The sequence below is a fragment of the Globicephala melas genome, chromosome 7, assembly GCF_963455315.2.
Source record: "Globicephala melas chromosome 7, mGloMel1.2, whole genome shotgun sequence".
NCBI classification, from domain to species: Eukaryota; Metazoa; Chordata; class Mammalia; order Artiodactyla; family Delphinidae; genus Globicephala; species Globicephala melas.
In genome coordinates this window covers 109,550,639-109,572,092 of record NC_083320.1, presented here as the reverse complement: position 1 = coordinate 109,572,092, position 21,454 = coordinate 109,550,639, and the positions used below count along the sequence as shown (strand labels likewise).

At 42.1% G+C, this 21,454-nt stretch overlaps 1 protein-coding gene across 2 annotated transcripts in view; it reads right to left on the bottom strand.

The window, feature by feature from the left end:
* Positions 1–2,464: 2,464 nt before the first annotated feature.
* The window catches only part of UGGT1 (UDP-glucose glycoprotein glucosyltransferase 1), a 123,208-nt gene continuing 104,218 nt past the window's right edge, over positions 2,465–21,454 (bottom strand). The window contains exons 32-42 of one of the 2 annotated variants that reach the window (XR_009564653.1): positions 20,330–20,414; positions 19,106–19,194; positions 18,469–18,573; positions 17,143–17,227; positions 15,942–16,124; positions 14,669–14,829; positions 13,504–13,618; positions 9,093–9,209; positions 8,478–8,646; positions 6,273–6,751; positions 2,465–5,766 (exon numbers count right to left, since the gene is read on the bottom strand). Coding sequence is in view for 1 of the 2 variants with exons in the window: in XM_030840415.2 (XP_030696275.1) it covers positions 6,726–6,751; positions 8,478–8,646; positions 9,093–9,209; positions 13,504–13,618; positions 14,669–14,829; positions 15,942–16,124; positions 17,143–17,227; positions 18,469–18,573; positions 19,106–19,194; positions 20,330–20,414 (1,135 nt within the window). In the remaining variant the exon portion in view is untranslated. Of the gene's footprint in view, positions 6,752–8,477; positions 8,647–9,092; positions 9,210–13,503; positions 13,619–14,668; positions 14,830–15,941; positions 16,125–17,142; positions 17,228–18,468; positions 18,574–19,105; positions 19,195–20,329; positions 20,415–21,454 lie in introns of both variants that reach the window. The other variant, XM_030840415.2, reaches the window with a different exon arrangement.

Below are 21,454 nucleotides of genomic sequence, written 5' to 3'. Positions count from 1 at the left end.
TGGCTGTTCAAGAGAACTGACTGGCCTTTAGCCAGGGCCAAAACTGGGTCAAGAGAGCATTTTTAAGAAACTGTATTTCTGGAGTCACTAAGGCTCTTGGATCCATGAGTTGTTTTTAATCACACCTTGACGATTTTTGGCCAGTTTATTTCTCCGAACGTATCTGTTACACTGCTTGATACTGCCTCACAGGTTACTACATATATTCATTTATGATTTTTCTCAATCGTTTTTCCCTCTTTGCTTTTCAATTTGGATAATTTCCATTAACCTGTCTTCAAGTTCTCTGATCCTTTTTTTTTTTTAAATTTTGCAGTGTTTAATCTTAAGCCTACCCATGAAATTGGTTTTTAAACATTTCATCTCTCCTAAAATTCCCCCCATCTTCATCCTTTGTATATATCCATTCCTGTTGTTTCTTTAACATATTTATAATTATTTCCTTTTTAAATAAATTTTATTTATTTTTTGGCTGCAGTTGGGTCTTCATTGCTGTGCGCAGGCTTTCTCCAGTTGCAGCGAGCAGGGGCTACTCTTCATTGCGGCGCATGGGCTTCTCATTGCGGTGGCTTCTCTTGTTGCGGAGCACAGGCTCCAGGCACACAGTAGTTGTGGCTCGCAGGCTCAGTAGTTGTGGCACACGGGCCTAGTTGCTCCACAGCATGTGGGATCTTCCTGGACTGGGCATCGAACCCACGTCCCCTGCATTAGCAGGGGGGTTCTTAACCACTGCACCACCAGGGAAGTCCCTATAATTATTCTAAAATTCTTAATCAACAATTTCAACATCTTGGTTGCCTGCAGATCTCTTGACTTTTTCCCCCTTGTTTATGTGTCCTAATATTCATTCCTGTTTCTTACGTCTGATCTGTGATTGTATACTGGACATTCTGAGTAATACAGAGACTCTGGATTCATTAATTTTCCCATGAAAACTGTTGAGTTTTAGTAGGGAGTTAAGTTACTATTGGATCACCTTGATTCTTCGAAGGCTTGACTTTACACTTTATTAGAGTGGTTCTATTTTAGTTTTGCCCTTAGTCCTAGGGCCTAGACCCGAGTTCAGCGGAAAGCCCCAAATATTTACTGAGCCTCTCTAACTTGGTGGGACATAAACGCCAAACTTTCCCTCCCCAGCGCCAGACATCTTCTGAGCTTTTCCAGCCTTCCAGCTGTTGCTTTGTTTGGCCCTCTTGGAATCCTGCTTTGTTCAAGCATAATTTAGGAGTCAGCCAAGGATAGGAGGGGAGTATGCACGGCAAATTCAAGGCTCTGTGGCTTCCTCCTTTCTGGGATTTTCTGCCTTCAATTTCCAGCTGCTTGGGCAGCCTCTGAACTCTGACTTGGTTCCTCAGCCCTGTAGAACAGCCACTTTTTGTTGTATTCCCTGTGGGCCACATGAGGAATAGTTGCTTAAATGTGGATCTTATCCAGTGTGTTTCTCTTCTTTCAGGGGTTGGGTCCCCTCCAGTTTTTGCCTGTCTCTGATCACTTTCCAGTGCATTTCAACAATGTATATCTATTTACTGGTTGGTCTGATACAATGCTCTTGCCACTGATGGAAGCCAGACTATAATCCAACTTCTTTTTACCTCTTTATCTGGTTGATGGTTATACAAGTGTGTTTACTTTGAAAATCTATCAAGGTGTATGTTTGTGTACTTGTACCTTCAAATGCTATACATCAATAGTAATATTTTTACAAGAAAAAAGAGGTTTCATGTGGGTACCCAGTTTAAAACCCCTCAGGGGCTTTCTGGTGGCTCTGGATCAACTCAGATCCCCACTCCAGCACCTCGCTCCTGGCCATGACTCCAGCCCCAGAGGTTCACTTGCAGCTCCTTAAATGAGATACACCAGCTCTCCAACCTCACTGTATCCCCCCTCCCTCATTCTACATAGATAGCGCCTACCGATTCCCCAAACTTGAGTTTAAGCATCCTCTCCTTGTAGAAGCTTTTCCTGACCACCAAACCCCTCGTTCCCTCCTCCACCGTAGGTGCCCTCTGTCATGTTCTCACAGCCACAAGGTCCCTCTGCCCAACCTCCACCTCTGCAAGCGCTCCCATTACACCAGCTTGCGGTGTCCAGTGAGCACCTGAATGGCGGGAACCGTAATCTTCAACCTTAAATCCAGCCCCAGCGTAGGAGCTCAGAGAATTTGCAAAATGAACAAAGTCCATGCCATGCTTCCTGTTACGGTTAGTGCTTCTGGGGCAGCTTGCCTGCCAGATCCTGCCTGGGGCAGTCCCCCAAACTTGGGGACCTCGGAAGAGGCCTGGGTGCTCCCCTGAGAATCTAGAGAATTGGCTGCACCTGGACCTAGCTCCTCAGCAGACAAGGCGTTCGGGTAAAGCTCTTCCTCCTGTCCAGGCCTGCTGCTTCTGTCAGATGGAGGGATGGAATTTCGAGCTCTAACGACTTACCTTTCCTAAGCATAAAAGCTGAATGACGGACCAGACGGTTTTAAACAAGAGAAGGAAAAGTTTATTGTGTTGAGCAGACCTTATCTTCATTACAGTACCAGGAAATTCATTCTCAATCCATTTCAGGCGCAGAGGGCTCTGTAGACGTTTACTGTCCCAGTGCTTGTTCCCGAGCAAGGGGCAGCACCTGGACCTTTGCTGCATTTAATGGAACAGGATTACAGTAAAATAGAAGAGTTACAAAGGTTTTTGTTTTTTTTTTTTAAGTACAGTTTCTTTAAAAATTCTAATATTTTTCTTTGTTTTTTCCATGTTTACCTTATTATTAGCAAAAACAACTGGTTGGAAACCACCGTACTTGATAATCTTTTCTCAAATTGCTGACCTTAGGTTAATGTATTTTGCCATTTTTATTGAGAAGAGGAATTACGTCCATTTCTCTGGAAATCTAAAAGGTGACACGTAAGGCAATGCATAAATTACAGGTGGGATGAAGGCCTTGCCTCAAACCCTAACTTGTGTCCTACTTACATCTGCCGCATTTGGCCTCTGTGTTGCTAGGTGATTGGAAAAGACTCAGGAGATGGCCTCACTTTCGGACTGCTTCTGGGGAGCATGCAGGTGCCTGAAGCTGATTTCGTGGTTTGTTTTTATAAGCTGTCAGCACTCAGTGACACCCTGAGAGAGAGAGATCCTCTACTCAGTGCCCTGACTCACCGCCACCCAGAAGCTTCATTTCTGTATTAGATTGAGAGATCAAAGACCAAATAATGAAAGAGAAATTGGTATCCTCCAGATACTCTGAAGTACCAACAAAGACCTGAGTTAATGACGTCGAATTTGTGGAATTCAGTCAGGTTACTACCGAAGTCCTAATAAAGATCCTTCCTCACTGTAGCAAGACTGGGAAAATAGGAATTTAAATTACAAAGGTTATCCCACCAGACTAGACACAAAACAGCAATATTCAAGTTGATTAACCCTTATCATCCCACAAAAGTGTCCCCATAAAAATCAAATGCTTAAAAAACTATTAAAATTACACAATGGAATATATTTAAATAACTTTGCACACAACACACCCTGCATTCACTGTTACCAAGAGAAAGCTTCACCAAAACACTTCCACTTCCATGATATTGATACCACAGCACGAACATTTTACTCAGAAAAATGCACGAGATGTCCTCTTGAAACTCTTGAGTTGAATTATTTCTTTTAATCATCCATGACAGTTTCAGGAAAAAAAGAAAACTGCTTTCAAGTAGCCAAATTTACTCCCAAGGGGGTGTCGGGGAGGGGGAACCACCTTATGCTCGCTGCTGTGAGGGCGGGGTCTGACCCGTTCCAAGTTACGAGGTCAGTAAAGTGGAATTCCCAGCCGAAGGAAACTGGGATTTTCATTTCCCTTCCAGTCTCTTCTGGAAACCGCACTGCTGTCCCTGGCCGTCAGCCCCTTCACTCAGTAATCCTGCAACCAGACAGACGTTGTTCGTTCCATCAGACCTTTCACAAGGCTCATGATATGAGGGCGTGAGGACAGCAGAGTCGATTAAGCTCCCTTCTTGGAAAGTACTACCTGATTTTCATGAAACCTTTGCTCCCCGCCGCCCCCCGAGCTGAGCTCACACAGTGCGTGGGCCTACCAGGTGTGCGTGTGCTTGGCAGGCAGGCCAACAGCTCTACGTTTCAATCTGAAGTGCCACTTTGACAGCTTCGGCACTCCCTCAGGCGTGCGGAAAACTGCCGCACCAGCGCTCTCAGGGGTCAAGTATTCAGGACGCTTTTAAACGAAACACAGGCACGTCCCCGCAGCTCCGAGAGCAGGCCGCGTGCACCCGTTCTGACCTCCGTCAAACACCACTGTTTGCAAGACATAAAAACCCACACTGTTGCGTGTCGTTCTGATGTGTCACATTGCTCTGGCACTGATTCAGAAAGAAAAAGTTTCCACTGTGGCATGATGAAGGGGGAAAAAGTCCATTATGTATGAAAAGATGGTTGAGAACAACGTACTGTGAGTAGCTTCCAGAAGCTTGCACTTCTCGGTAAAATCAGTTCACGTTTCTTGTGAAAAATCTCTATCTTTCCCGTCACAATTTGCTTTCATACGGTAGAGAGAACAGACAAAGCTGACCAAGACCAAATTTTAGTGGCGGTATCATTTCCCAGGGCGCTAGAGGTTCGTTTTGCAAGTTGCTCATGCCACGCGAACCAAGATATTCCTGGCATGAGAAGGAGGACCCTAGGCCGTTTCAGAAGCAAGCAGGGTCTCGCATGTTTAGATTCAACTGTTAATAAGACTTAAATTTAGGGTGGTGACAAATAAGGGGCAACGAGGACACACACACACTACACAGAGAACAGATTTCACCTTCCTCATGAACGATACACGTTAAGAGCCCAGGCAGAAAGACGTGGAAAGGTGGCCTATTCCATGTCCCGAGGGAACCAGCGTTTAGAAAGCACATCCCAGTGACTTTTGTTATTTCCCGCTCAACCTCCCAGTAAATGAAGTGGGAAAACGCACAACTGCGCCCGTGGTTGTAGACAGAAGTGGCGGCGGCAGCGGCAGCCTCTCTGAAGGCTTAATTAACCCTCAGATGGACCTGAGTGAATGTTTTCCACTCTCATTGATTCTATCCCTTTAGCTGCTCTGACCAGGGGAGGAGCAGCGTGGGGGGAACTCACGCTAGAGCCTTTGTCAACAGCGACACCTCTGAGGGACCTTTGCAGTCTTGGATCGATTTATCTAAAAATCTTTCGGGCTCCCTCCTCCCCAGTTTTTTAATGGACCTACAAAAGCACGCTCAAAAGCTCCCTAGGACTAAGAGACTCCCGAGCTAACCTTGGCGTGTGAATATGGAAAAAATTAATTCCTCGATATTTGTCCTAAGACTTTGGAAGGAGGCACAGTCCACGGAGTGCTCTGCTGCTGTGCCCTGCAGCCTGGGCAGCCAGGGGGCAGGACCTGCAGCCTTACAGCCACGCAGGCCGACAGCACCTGCAAGACTCCTCGTGGGCGCCTCCCGGCTCTGCCCACCCAGCAGGAAAGGCTGCCGCGGAAGCGCCCTTCTGGGCTGCTGAAGTGAAGACACGAAAAGCCATGACCAAAGGGCCAAACCTGCTTCAAGATGCAACTCTGTGGAGTCAGAACAGGTGCAACACTGGCAATTTCTGCAAGTCAAAGGCAGCCCACCGCACTAAACTAAAAGGAATACAGAACAGTGTATAGAAAAAAGTGAATTACACAAGCAGAATCTCTCCCGATCTCGGATCTGGGAGTCTTCCGTAGAGAAAAGCCAAAGCCAACTTCCCCTGGGTCTGAGAGACGAAAATCCTGCGGAGAAGAAGAGGGTAAATGATGCGGTGACCGTCCTGAGGGAGCCCTGAGCCCTTCAGGATGGATCACTACAGGGGCTTACTATGGCTGTATCCAGTAAGGAAATAACAGGCTTCTTTTTTAAGAAAGTGGGAAGAGAAAAGCAAAGACTTTCACAACTTAAAAAACTGCTTATAAAACAATTACTTAAAACGTTCACTGGGGCTGGGTGGAGAATAAGGACAACGTCTTCATTTCCAATTAGTCACAACGGTGCCGACGGTCTATAAAAGAGGACGGCCGATCTCCGGTCCCCCTCGCCCTCACCCCAGCGTTCCAGAGCCTCCTACTCCTGACATTTTCCCTACCCTCAGCCCAACCCACCCCCATCCTAACCCCAAATTAACCTGCCCCGAGCCGAGCCTGAAGACACATGATTGTTGGTTGGGTTTCAATTTGACAGTGAACCTGATGCTGGGGAAGGGCACAGGGGAACGCTGGCGCAAACCCCGAGGTGCGCAGACCTTGGGCAAAGCTTCTGATGGCTGATGTGGGCGGCACCTGCCCTGCGGCCCAGGCTGCAGACTGAGCTCCGCTGCCCGTAGGCTGAGGTAAGGAAGGACACGGTGGCTCTGGCTGGTGGCTTCCCGAGACACTGTGGCACGTGTGGGCTCCTGGGTGTGAGCACCACAGGGCTCGTTTTCTTCCAGTTGCCTCTGCCATCTTCCCCTCTGGTTAGAAGCCTGCTCTTTATAGAGTCCCCCAGAGATCAGCCCCTTGTCTTCCTCTGAGGTATGAATCCAGTGGAGCCTTGACTCCAGAGATCCAGAGCCGCCAGCGTGCAGGAGTCAGAATGAACGGTGCGGCACACCTGCCCAGCCAGTTCATCAGCAGTTGTATAGACAGATTGGAAAAAGCTAGCATTTAATATAAAAAGTGTTCTTCAAATGGTGTAATTCCCTATCCTCCTCTGGAGATCATAATTCTTCATGTTTCTGAGGTCCTACGGAAAAGGAGAACGATTGAAAAGAAAAGGAATTATTGTCAAGTTATAAAAGTACAGACTAGGGACTTCCCTGGTGGTCCAGTGGTGAAGAATCCGCCTTCCAACGCAGGGGACGCGGGTTCGCTCCCTGGTCGGGGAACTAAGATCCCACAGGCCACGGGGCAACTAAGCCCGCGTGCCTGAGCCAGCGTGCCACCAACTACAGAGCCCATGTGCCCTGGAGCCTACGTGTCACAACTAAGAGCCCACAGGCTGAAATGAAAGATCTCGAGTGTTGCAACGAAGACCCGACACAGCCAAAAAAAAATAGTACAGCCTAGGCATTTTCTGGTACGAAACCTATTATTTGTGCCCCTACCTCTGCTGTATCTCTCTTTTTAAAGTTTTAGGAGCTTTGGTTTAGTGTGTTTGTGTTATATTTTGAAAGCAAAAACAAACTAAAAAAGACATTTTTATCTTTAAGAACATGGAAACTACCTGCATACCCCTAACTCCATCTAAATATTGTTTTCACAAGTACGATATTTACTTCTAGGAAAAATGCACATATTTTTAGTCAGGAGTCTTCTTTTTTCACTTAATAACATATAAACACTTCCTATGTAGCAGTGTAGCTCATTTACGATTTTCTATTTTTGGGTGTTTAAAACTGTTTTTTAATGCCTTTGGTTTACAAGTAATAATAAAATAAATTTCTCCATGTACATAACTTTCTTCTTGCATTGAATTATTTCTTTCAAGGTAAATTCTCGAGAGAGAAATTACTGAGGATATAAGCACTTTAATGGCTCCTGACGATCGACTGACTGCCCTCTAACAAGGATTGTTCTAGTGCACAAAGCTTCAGCAAGGTTCACCCACAACAGGTTCATCACCATCTCCCCCAACAAATGGCATTACCAATATGTACGCTTTTTTCTATGTAGCATGCATTAATGATAGATTCCTTTAATTTGATTACTGTTTCCTCAAATTCATTTATATTTCTGTTTTCCTCTTATTTAAACAGTATGTCTACATTCTTTGCCATTTATCTATGGAAATCCTTGAGGTTTTACTCATGAACTTAATTATTTTTATGGTGAATATCCAACCTTTTAGCTGTGATTTTAATATCATGCCATAGTCTTCAGAATCACTCAAGATCCATGTTCTATAATTGCTTTTTGAGAATTCGTTTTGAGCTGAATACATTAAAATCCAGAGCCCAGCTTATTAATGGGTTTACAAAAGGTCACTTTTGTACTCTAATGATTTTTTTAGATTGGCTACCATCCGAGATGTACAAACAGTAGGGAAAACATTATATGAAGATTTAGTCCTCAGAATACTTTTTTCAAATCAATACGTTCTCTGTCTTGACCCTAAATGTGTTCATTCACTAGGAATCTGACAAGAGGTCCCCCAAATAATGGCAGGTTTGGCTTATGTATCACAAAACTCATGAACCTAAATAACAATAATCACAATGAAAGCAGTCTTTCTTCAAAAAAAGAAAGAAAGAGAAAGAAAGAAGAAAAAAAAAGGGCAGCAATTGCATTAATAAATACTGTTTAGAACCCAACTGAATAAGGAAAGTGCACAATATACACTAGCAGATGTCAGGATGGAAGGATTAAATAACTGTTTCTTCTAGTCCTTTTATTCATTATTCTGCTTTTGCAACAAACAGAAATTAGACAGGCCAAGAAGTACTTGCCTAAAGCCAAGAGGCTGTACGTACCTTCCCGGCTCGGTTCTTGTGCCGGTGTGTCTTTATGAAGTGCTCCCGATTCCTTCTCCTCCTGAAAGCGTGTCTGTAGCTGTTTGATCTCCTGATCATAGTCCTGCCACTCTGGGACAATTCGAACAGCGGCCTCCAGCTTGGGCTCTTTGGTCATTGGATTATTACACTGTGAAAACCAAAATAACACACTTCAACTGAGCTGAAGGAAGGGTATGTTACACAGAATTCAAAGGTGTTTCTGTTCTTGGGTTACAGGTCCTTACTGGACAAAGAGAACAATACTGAGGAAGCAAACCATATTAGCAGAAGCAGTGTGGTAGTGAGTGGGCCGTACAAAGCTTCCGCAAAGAAGTTGTGGAGCGCTACTGGAAGGCAGGAAAAGAAACACTGGAAACATTACAAGGCACAGAGTGATCTGGAAGATCAGTGGTAACTTCACCAATTCTAAGTAGTGAAAACAACCCCATCACACACTGGAGGATTTGGCTTCCTGCTGAGGTTGCTGTAAGAAGTTCTGCAGTCCCTGAACTACACAGTTAAAGAGAAAGACTAAATTATCTAGTCATCCATCAGACAGGACTAAGATGCAGAAAAGAGCCACCGACAACTTACCAAATCAATTGTTTTTGCCCTTTTCTTAGAGGCATCGTCACACCATGTTTCACACCAAAGCCATTCTTGAGGGAGTGATTTAATTGGCACCTGGTGGATCATGTTATTGGGCAAATCCTGTTCGGAAGAGAAGATAAAACACAACAATCTAAAGTTCTAGGGTAATAAACAACAAGGTCCTACTGCAGAGCAGAGGGAACTATATTCAATATCCTGTGATAAACCATAATGGAAAAGAACATGAAAAAGAAAAAATATACATATGTATAACTGAATCACTTTGCATTGCAGCAGAAATTAACACCACATTGTAAATCAACTATAGTTCAATAAAACATAAAAGAAAATGTTTAGAAATAAAGTCCTAGGGGAAATTTAAATAAATGCACAGCAAATTAGCTGTTCATTACATATCACATGTCAATCACAAATTTTTAAAACAGAAAAGAGTCCGTACCAACAACCTTAGAGAAACTAAAATATTTATTTCCGGTGTTTTTAAAAACCACAAAGTTTAGAGGATCCATAAAACAGCTACCCACAATAAGCATCTGAAAAACTTTAGCTTAACACTCACAAACAGCCTGCACCTAGATTCCCTCCATGAGGGCAATTCTAAGAAAAACAGTACTGCCTTCTAAAAGCCAAGTAAGCATCGAGTGTGGCTCTTGTACTTCAAGGGTTTGCTTCAATTAAGGAAGCTCTGAACCCACCTTGTCTGCTAAGGCTTGATCCCAAGTAGATGAAGCCCACATGTTTTCTAGCCAGCTGTACTCTATGCTTTGAAGCTTTTCTCTCAGAAAAACCTGTGCGTTTGACACAATAAAACGTTCCACTGTCCAAAGACACAAACAACCAATACGATCCGATAATTTCACTTCTGGGTATATACACAAAAGAACTGAAAGCAGAGACTCAAACGGATACTTGTACGCCGATGTTCACAGAGGCATTATTCACAAGTCAAAAGATGGAAATAAGCCAAATGTCCATCAACAGATGAATAGCCAAACAAAATGTATATACATACAATGAAATATTATTTGATCTTAACAGGAAGAAAAGTTAGGTACATGCTACAGCATGGAGGAATCTTGAAAACATTATGCTAAGTGAAATAAAACAAACACAAAAGGAAAAATATTGTGTGATTCCAAAAGTACCTGGAATAAGCAAATGCATACTGACAGAAAATAGAATAGAGGTTACCAGGGGCTGGGGGCAGGAGAAAAGGGGAGTTAACTGTTTAATGGGTACAGAGTTTCTGTTTGGGATGATGAAACAGTTCTGGAGATGGACAGCTGCACATTGTAAATGTACTTAATCCCACTGAACATTTAAAAATAGTTAAAATGGTAAATTTTACCACAGTAAAAGATAATCAAGGTAAAATACAGATACTTTCAGACAACAAAAACTGAATTTGTTACTAGTGAACACTAAGTAAAGGACCACCTTCAGGCAGAAGGAAAATGATCCAATATGGAAGCCCAGAAATGCAGGGGAGAATGCAGAGTAACCCAAAGGGTAACTATGTTAGTTCAAATTTAAATAGATACTGACTGTATTAAACAAGAAGAATAACTTCTTCTGGGGTTTAAAATATAGACAGATCTAAAATACATGGCAACAAAGTATTTAGGTTGAGATAAGGATAAATGGAGTAATGAGTTCTAAGACAATGACACTCAAAATGTAGTCTGTGGACTGGCAGCACACAGTTTGCTAGGAATGCAGATTCTAAGGCCCAACCATATACCTACTGAATCAGCCTGTGGGGGATGGGGCCCAGGGCTTAAGGCTTTAATAAGTTCTTCAGGTGATTTTTTTATATATGCTAAAATTTGAGAAGAACTGTTCTGATGTTTTTGCACTGTCTGGTAGATGAGTAAAATACACTAATTAACATTAGCCTTTGCAAAGTCAGAAATGCATACTGTAATCTCTAGGCTAATCATTTAAAAATTACTTTAAGTGTATAGTTTAATAGAGGGAAAATGGAATTATGAAAAAATCCTCAATCAATCTGAAAGAAACTGACAGGAGAAAAAAGAAATACAGGACATATGGAATAAGCAGGACTATGGAGAAGCCAAACTTGTTGGTGATTACATTAACTATAAACGGACTAATGTTCAAATTAAATGACTGTCACAACCACATGAAAAAACAAACCAATATTAAGCTATTTATAAGAAACAGAACTAAAACATAAGGATAAAGAATGATTGAGGGGCTTCCCTGGTGGCGCAGTGGTTGAGAGTCCGCCTGCTGACGCAGGGGACACGGGTTCGTGCACCAGTCCGGGAGGATCCCACATGCCGCGAAGCGGCTGGGCCCGTGGGCCATGGCCGATGAGCCTGCACGTCCGGAGCCTGTGCTCCGCAACGGGAGAGGCCACAACAGTGAGAGGCCCGCATACCACAAAAAAAAAAAAAAAAAGAATGATTGAGAACAGAAGGATAAAAAAATATACCATGTAACACTAACTAAAAGGAAAACCAGCATAGCTGCACTAATACTAGATGAAGCACACTTTAAGCCCCTGCCCAAAAAGCATTAACAGAGATAATAAAAGGTTAATTTGTCAGACATATATATGACTTCTAAGTTTTTAGGCACTGAATGATACAGTCTCTAAGCACATCAAGCAAAATTTGACAAAACCAAAGACAAGAAAGATTTCACAATATGGAAAGAGATTTTAGCACAATTCTCTCAGTAACTAATAGAAAAACACACAGACAAAACACACACAACAACATACCACTAAACCTCACCTAATGGACATACATAGAAAAACATTACACCTAACATCTGCAGAATATGAAACCAGTTGAAATGTTTACCAAAACTGATCATATCTGGGTCAGCTCAACAAGCAAAGCTCAACAAACTTCAAATGGCTGAGATCATACATAATACTTTCTCAGACTAGAGCAACTGGGCTAGAACAAAAAAAAACCCTGGAAAATCTCCATGTACACAGTGAATGAAACAAGAGGGGAATTAAAATATCTATTAATGAAGGCAGTAATGGAGGAACTGAGAAACACAAAAGACATATAGAAAACAAGCAGGAAATTGGCAGATGTAAATCCTACCACACTAATAATTACATTACATGTAAAGGGATTAAACTCTCTAACTGAAAGCCACATGGGCTGCCAGCTCACATCTAACAATTTAACAGATTAACAATAAGTATTACTCAAAATTACATAGAGCGTCAGGAATTCTTACACTGCTGATGGGAGTATAAATCAGAACTACTTTGGAAAACTGTTTGGAATTATCTAGTAAAGATAAAGATGGACCAATCTGATGACCCAGCAATTCAACTTGTAGTTGTACACACAACTGAAATACGTATACATATGCATAAACGATGATCACAGCATTATTTGTAGAAGACAAAAATGGAAAACAACCCAAATGTACAATAAACAAAACATACTACCACTTCACACAACAATACGGATGAATCTCACTAACATAACATTAAGCAGAAGAAGTTAGACTCAAAAGAGTACATCTTGTATAATCCCACGGAGACAGGCAGAAAAAAACAGGTAAAACTATAGTGTTTTAAGGATACATGTGTAAGTAGTAATTCAATACAGAAAAGCAATGGAGTGATTACCACAAAAGTCAGGATGCTGGATACTTCCGTTAAAGAGGGTGGCTTCTGGGATGCTAGTAATGTCGTATTTCTAAAACCGGGTGGTAGTACATGGGCATGTGCTTTGTGGTAATGCACTGATGCATATGAATATGCAAATATTTATAAATTTTTGTTTTGTACACTCACTTTTCTTTATGGGTGCTATCTATCACAAATGCTTAAAAATGTTTAAGGCAGACTTAAGCAAAACAGAATATGTGAAACTATGTATCTAAAACGCAAACTATAATCTCACCTCTAAAAAATGTTTAGCATTAATAAACAGTGACTCATCCAAACTTCTTAAAAAACACCATGGTTGCTGATATGGGAAAAAATGGGAAATTACGATACTATATTCTATGCTGTGAATCCTGAGCTAGTTAGTTCCTAAAGAAGAGAAATACACTGACCCTAGTAGGCAGAGAAACAAATTGATCAGATTAGCTGGGTACAAAACGAAAAGATAAGGTAATGGTTCTGAGTGGCAGTGTCCTCCTTCTATCTCCCTCCCCAAACCAACCTCAGGCCCATGACATTTTTCACCATTATGTCCTCTCTTGAGGACAGATAAAAGTGTCACACACACACACACACACACACACACACACACACACAAATTCCTTTCCATGAAGACATAGAACACTGTCCCAACAGAGAAGTGAGAAGCAAATGCTACACTTCATTTTCCGACACAACACTGTATACCCATCACTGAAACGGTTAACCAAAAAAATGGCCACTTACTTGATCAAGATTTGAAAGGCTGTTAGGATCCTGACTCAGACCTTGGTACTGTCCCCTGAGTCTGTCACCAGCAGCTATTTTCCTAAACTTCTTCAGATCCACGACATACAATGCACTGGACAGAGAAAATCCATTTGTTATAACCATGGATTATCGCAGGGAAAGTAACCACACTGATTAATGGAACAGATCACTAGGCAAACATTCTGGCTTCTCTTTGAAAAGGTAAGCTGAGGTCTACAGTGGAGCTCAGGGTCAGTCTGTGCTACTTCAAAGATGGCTAAGGAAGTTATTACAAAATCCATATTCTGGTACCACGAGCTCACTTTGTCACTGTTCTTTAAGTAACTGCCTTCCAAAGGAAATCATCTCTGACAAAAGATTCCTAGCAAATGTCAGCAGATTTGGTAATAAAGACTGATAACCATTAGTTGAAGATATCCTGATGATGTCTTAAATGTTATAGGAAAAGAAAATACACCCAAATGTTACAGTTCTTTTGGACCAAGAACATAAAGTACAATACTGAAATCACCACACCCCAACATTTATCTCTACACATGCTGCTTCCTACATATCCCCCTATTCTCCAAATCACACTCTGCCCAGAGAAGATAATGTAGAAAAGCAACAAATGCCCAACAGATACATTCACTGTTTAACCTAGGAGTTCTAGGAATTTGTCCTACAGACATACTTGAAATATACACAATTATGTATTTAATTATTCACTACAACATTGCACGTCATAGGGAGACCATAAATAATATATACACTGGAATAATATGTTGATGTAAAAAGGAAAAAGGTCTCTCTCCACATGTGGATATAAAGTCTACTAGAGACATCAAGTGAAAAAAGCAAGGCACAAAACTATAAATAGGATAGTTTATATTTTGTGTAAAAAAGAAGTCACAGTTGTTTACCTAAGAATTAAGAAAGTCTGGAAGGACACACAGTAAATTAATAGAGGATTTTATCTGTTGTGGGAGTGGGAACTGGGAAGAAGGGAGACAGAATGGGGAAGATTTCTTTTCACTGTGTATTGTTTATAATTTTTATTTCTGAACCACGTTAATGTATTACCTATTCACAACTTTAAACATACAAAATTACTTTTAAAGAACATCAAACAACAGCATTAGAAGCACTCCTTCTTCGGCACCTGATATGATACTTCCGCCCGGATAAGTGACTGGCCCAGTAGCCTGACTTCCAGAACCTGTAGCCGTCCATCTCCTTGCGGCTGTCACAGAAAGGAGTGTAACCATATGGAGCACCGTCCAAACTGAAATCTCGCAGCTCTTTCAAATCTGTCCGCACAATCTGAAGAAGAGAGGATCACAGTCATCTGTTAAACAACCATGCAGACAGCAGGGTCCAGGAGATACGGCGGGGAGCTCAGGGCTCAGCGGCACAGGCAGGAGACCCAGCTCGAGCCTCGCTTCCTCCACTGATTAGGCTGACCGCCCTCACTAGCATGTCAAGACGCTTAGCCTGGTGCTTGGCACAGAGTATTTCCAAGCATTCAAAAAAAAAAAAAGCAGAAATAAAACAAATTAATAATTGATACACTGCACAGCCTCTCTGTGACTCAGTTTCCTCATCTAAAATGGAGATCTCACAGGGTTGTTGGGAGGATTACATGAACTAACGGGGAATGATGGGGAATGACGCCTGGCACACAGTAAGTGCTCAGCAAGGATTAAGTGTGATTATATTAGAACTAGGAAAGCGTGCTGCGGGTTGAGCCAGTTGCGGTATAAGTGAGCCAGAGGGGGCAGAATCCCCAAGAGCTGGATGAAGCTCTGTCCAAATGACTTGCACACATTATATCACTTCCATCCAGATGAGGAGCTCAGGTTTCAGCCAGCTCAGGATAAGGAGAAAGGCTGTAGGGCAGAGGTACATTTACACTTCTTGAGTTTGTATGCTCTAAAATTTCTAAAATTAGAAATCTTAATTTTCTAAAATTAAGTGTGTTCCTTTTAATTAAGTCAAATCTTGACAGCAGGATGACCTTCTGAAGAGTTCCACATTATCAAGGCCACCTACTTGCACTTCCTCTCACTTACCCTTGTCAATAACTTCTAGCTTTTGAGCAAATAATTGGAGATGATGGCAAGCACTGTGCTAAACTGATGAATTTTCCAATTGTTAGTTTGTATGTTAAATGAACTAAATTTAAGATACAAAACTGCATACACAATGCAATCACAACTGTGTAAAAGAGGCAATAGGAACAAAGATGAAAAGGAGATATGTCGAATACAAATTTTAAAAGTGATCACATCTGGGTGATACATTTCCATATACTCTAAATAATGTAAACCAAGCATGTACTTTTCCATAATTGGAAAGATAAAATCATTTAAAAAAGGAAAGGAAGTCCAATGCCTTTAATACAAACTGCTGAAGCGCAGTCGCTAAGAGCTTACCTGATCGGCATCCACAAACAGGAACTTGTCAACAACCAGCGGGAAGAGCACATCCAGGAAGAGGATCTTGTAACCCCAGATGATGCGCTGTTTCTCAGTCTGCTGATGAAGCCACCGGGGCCATTTGTACTGAACAAGCTCATACTGAAAATTGTACTTGTTTGCCATGTAAGGTATAAACTCCTATTTTGAGATACAGGGAACAACAATCATTTACTTTGATTAAGAAAAACAAGTAAGTCAACCAAGCACGATTATGGCACAAGTAAAACACATTTACCCTATCAGTGGTCTAACGAAGAAACGTGACCCTGACTCACTCGTGACTACATAAAAGAATACATATAAACTTTTGTCAAATCCCCATTTTTTATGGCTTCTAATCACCACATGAGATGACAGAAATCTTTAAGTGAAGGCTTTTAGATAATCAATTTGTGTATGTGTGTCTGTGTGTCTGTGTGTTTAAGGGAAATGGACTTTATCTGTCGAAACTTGACTTCAGCAGAACATTTTTTTGAGCTTGATTTTAAGCCTTTCTCACCACTAGGTCTAGCCCGGGGAATGACACAGCAAACCCAAGTACTCTGAACAAGGTTGCTGCCATTAAGTCTTTCAGATTCTACATGTAAGTACTTTCAGGGGACCAGAAGTGCATCACTTCTCTCGGAGAGATATTACTGAGTACATTAAAAGCTGCTTGAAGAAGAACAAAAACAAAGATGCAAATAAATCAATTTAGATGACAAATACTAACTGATATAAAGCGGAAAACTTTCCAAGCATGTTTTTGTTTTGCACAGATGATCCTTTACTTCCACAGATCACTGGGTAGTTGTTCATGACAGAACTAACCATCCTTCTCACTGGAAACCTGTACTGTGCTTTCTAATTAAACAAGGACATGCACGCTCAGAGGAGGAATGTTACTCCATGAAAACAAAAGATACAGACTCTCCTCCTATGTTATCCAAGCTTCAAATAAGTCATAATTTTGTGTTCAGTTTTATAACAACTATTCCCCCCAAACAGACCAGTCTGGAAGAATAATCAACATTGAATTATGCGGGTGAATCAGGGTAACCAAATACAAGGAAAATTTTTAAATCATACACATAATGTAGAAGTAGCAAAAAGTATATCACACTGTACGTATGTCCTTACTAGGAATGTTTTCCTTTTCGAAGCCTGAGAAACAAACCTTAAACGTGGGGGACAAGTAATTCTTCAAGAACCAGAATTTCACAGGAGTCTTGGTATTCTTCAGTACTGATAGCATCATTATGCTGTCAAACAAAAGCAAAAAATAATAACAATTGTCCAAATCTTTTCAATCTCAACAAAACCAAGGAGAGTCCATCAAGAGACCACTCAGTGTTCTTTGTGGCAGAGCTAACTGGTGGCTCAATTAGGCAAAGAGAGACCCTGAGTAGGGGACAATGGAAAACTGCCCTTATTCATCTTTACAGTGTTATCACTGGATGGGAAAGAAGGAATACTTATTACCTATAGTAATATACTGAACTGATAGAGGCACATGTTTTAATTACGTTACAGCTTTAAATAAACTGCTTCATGAACTGACACGCTAGTTAGGGTACAAATGAATCCTGGAGGCTGTGCTTAGCTGAGGACATCACCCTAAAAAGAAGCTGGAAAAGCCCGGTGGCTCTGCGTCACGGCACTGCCCCCCACGGCCTGGACGGGGCCTGCCAGGGAGGAGAGCGGGGCGAGGTAAGGGGACGGCAAGTGGTTACAGCTTCAGGATTCCCTACTTTGGAAACAAACAAAAGCAAATTTTGAGTCAAGGAATTTAATTAAATTCAGTTGTTACTGACATCTGACATTACTATTCTAGGTCAGATATTATTTCTTGGGAATATGAGGGCTAAACATGAGTAAAATGACATCTTGACTAGATTTGTAGTGGAAAATTACAAGGAAAAAGAACCCTGGCATTAGGAAAGTTACTCTCAGGCAAAGGCCTTCCTGACCACTGACAACAAGACGCCCTGAGGGCCTTTCCCCTGGCGACCGCTGTGTCAACCAGCCCAAGCCTGTGCCTCTCCTCCACTCTGGCTGTGTGACCGCAGGCGAATCCTTCCACCCTCTGAATCTCAGCCTGTCTATAAAACGGAATTAAGATCCCTCCTGGCTCTAACATCCTATGAATCTTCAGAAGGCAGGTCCATGGCCCTATTCCACCTCTATTCTCTATGTTAACCTCCTAATTTCCGGTTTAAGCGATGCTTGGTGGACAATTAAACACCACTCCTTATGATGTGTGCACAGTGATACTGAAATATGTTTAGAGCCTTGTAATAGGTACACAGATGCATTTAGCTCCCTTCATGAGGCTGGCTGGATCAAAACAAATACAATTATATATGGTAATCTAGTCACAACCCTTAGAGTGTGTCAAATACACAGAAGTATAACAGGCAGAATCCCATAAAACACGTACTCCCTAAATAAGAATCCTGTAACAAATCCATGCACACATTCTGAAATAACCAACATGACTAACCGAAGAAATCTTTCATAGAGATGACCAGATGCGACAGAGAAAATATTAATTATGTCATCTTTCTCTTGTTTCACTTCCTCAGTCTTCTGTCCTCCTGTAAAGCCCCTATAACAAGAAAGGTAAAAACAAGAACACTTGAAACACTGATACAGACACACTGCCCTTTAAGGGGAGAGGGAAGGAGACGGTGCTTCCCCATCCCTGTTCCTTCCCGAGAGCGCGAGGCCGGCAAAAGCAGCCCACAGGACGAGAGGTGGGGATGGCTGCCCAACGAGAGGGAGGTTGCCCACAGGGCCTCGTGTAGCTTCAGGAGAAGACTGGACACAGGCTAGTCCACAGAATGCAAGACATACAATGGAAGGTTAACTGAGCAATTACCACTCAGCTCTCCAAATAGCGGACAAAATCCAACAGCAGTCAAGAACTAGGGCACAGAAGTAACCCCACCATGAGGGGACGATAACCTCTTTCAGTTAATCAGTGGGAAACACTCATCTACTCTAAGTACAAGTGCAAGATTGCACAGAGCAGAATCTGAAAAGCCCAAACAGGATTATTATACTCAAGAGAAGGGAGGGATGGTGCTTATATATCAGTTTTTCCTTAAAAACATTATTTCTTTATGATGCCAGTTTACCATTTGAAGGAGTCCCAAAATCCAGATTCATTCTCATTAGTTCCGTCGCTCAGCAAGTCTTCATTCACCATGTCTGCCTTCTTCTGAACCTGCAATCAGTCACACGTGATGGATCTGATTCCCCCTACTGGGTCTAATAGGCATTAGATGATCTTCACCGGACGCACACTGTGAACACTGTCAGCACTAGGGAGGGAATGATCCCGCCAGCAGGTACAATCCGCCCGGAGTCCAGACATATTCAACAAACTGTGCTCATCATATCACGTGAAAATCTTGAGTGAGGAGATAGCAACCTCTTTTAATTAGACAATAACTGTTTTTGGTTTGAAAAACGGGCAGAGAACCTTATGGTCTGAGTAAAATCAGAAGCACAATTCAGCAAGCTAACCGCTAGTTCTAGGGAAAGAGGGCAGCACACACGAGACCTAACTGTGAGGAAGGAGTCATCTCATGTGACAGCCTTGTACCAGGGCTGACTAGTACAAACAGGGGTCGAATCTTCTCGACAGCACAGGGTTCATTTTTCTGCTCAACCGTGTGCCGTCTGCATTCAATTTTACTGTGTATAATGATTATTTATCCCATAATACCTTTTACTTGAATTTAAGGCACTAGGAACTTCAAAATTCTGAGAACAGAAAGCAGAAGTGAAAAGAAATTAAATAATGCTACCATTTATTACTGGTGTTGAACTTCTCATTGGCATTCTTTCCAGTCTTCTGAGAATAAAATCATGAATAATAATGTGAACTGTGGCTGTACAAGCAAAGCAGTATCTATGAAAACACCTGATGTAAAACGAGACTTGCACTGCTCACTGAGATAACCCAAAAGGCGCAATCTCTCAGGTGAAGAAAGCCACAAACTCATATTTAAAAAAGACATTTTGCATTTCAAGTGCATTCCTATAAACGCTACAGTAAAAGTCCAAAGGTGAATTAAAGTCTTGGGCTGGTTTCTTTCTTTTTCCTTCAGCTTTACTGAGATGTAATGAACAAGTAACACTTGTAAATTTAAGGTATACAATGCGATGACTTGGTCTAGGTATATATTGTGAATATATAATAACAGCACAATTTCTGGAGTTAACACATTCCATCACCTCACATAGTTTGGGGCTGGTTTCAAGATACGTATTTTTACATAACAGCTACTAAATACCAAGTTACTGCTACTTTCACTAACTTTAATAGAGTGGCTGCCTTAATATACCAAACTCACCTTCACTTTAATGATTTTGCTTTTGAAGGTGCTGAGGACAACAACAACTTCAGCGGCATCAGGTGGAGAATCTGTACCGTCGTGACTTAGAAAAGGAAGGAAGGAAGGAAGATGGACGTCACAAACCACAGGCCTCAAAATGCAGTAAATGGTCTGATATCAAGCCCCCATATCTGTCCATCGTCTTTATGTGATTTCTGAACAAATTATTTTCCAATCTGCAGGAAACCCCTTCAAGCTACGCAGAAGCACTTGTCAAATTCTCTATCCTTACACGTTGAGTGTGCCAATCGGTCACAGCCCAAATGTCCTTCTTGAGTCCCTCTTCGAATGACCTTCCATAGAGTGAGAGGCTCCCGGTGCTGGCAAGCACATCGTGAGCACGGAACCACTGTCTGTGTTCACGAGGTCTGAGCCAAGCACGGCGCCCTTCGATAAAGGAGTGCCTGGGGGCCTGGGCTCCTGCACCGTCACCGGAAACGCATCACTACTGCTCTGTAATGGGCAAGTAGCAAGACATGGCTCTACTTCAGAGTTTTGTAAACGCTTCTACTCTGTCCTTCCTGGAGGCACACAGCCAAGCCTAGGCCCTGCACTCAATCTGGCGCCCATCCTCTGGAGGAAGAACTCTAACGAGCTCTGTCTGCAAGCAGACAGGGCAGAGGAGGAAAAACTGAAAACAGTATTTCCCTACTAATCAACTGTAATGCCTAAAATTACCAGTCACCAAATTTTAATGTGATAACTACAGAAAGCCACGATAGAACATGAATTCACTGTCATCCAGCAGAGAGCAAAGTTCTCAGGCAAATGTGAGATCCTGACAGGGAGCATGAAACATTCCAGAGCCTGGGAAGCAAAGGGGGAAGAGAGCCTGCGACTGTGAGGTGCTGGCCACCGTAGGAGGCCTGGCCAGGAAAAGGGCACACAGCAGGGACGGAGTTTAGAAAGACAACACATAAGCTTTTGGGGAAAACATTAATAGGCGAAAACCCTACTATGTACAATGAAGATTTTACTATAATACAAAAATCTTCTACTTTCTTGGTAAGAAATATGCAGAAATCCACAAAGCTTTCATGTGGGTCAGTAAAGACTATGAAGCTACAATGAAGACACAACAGG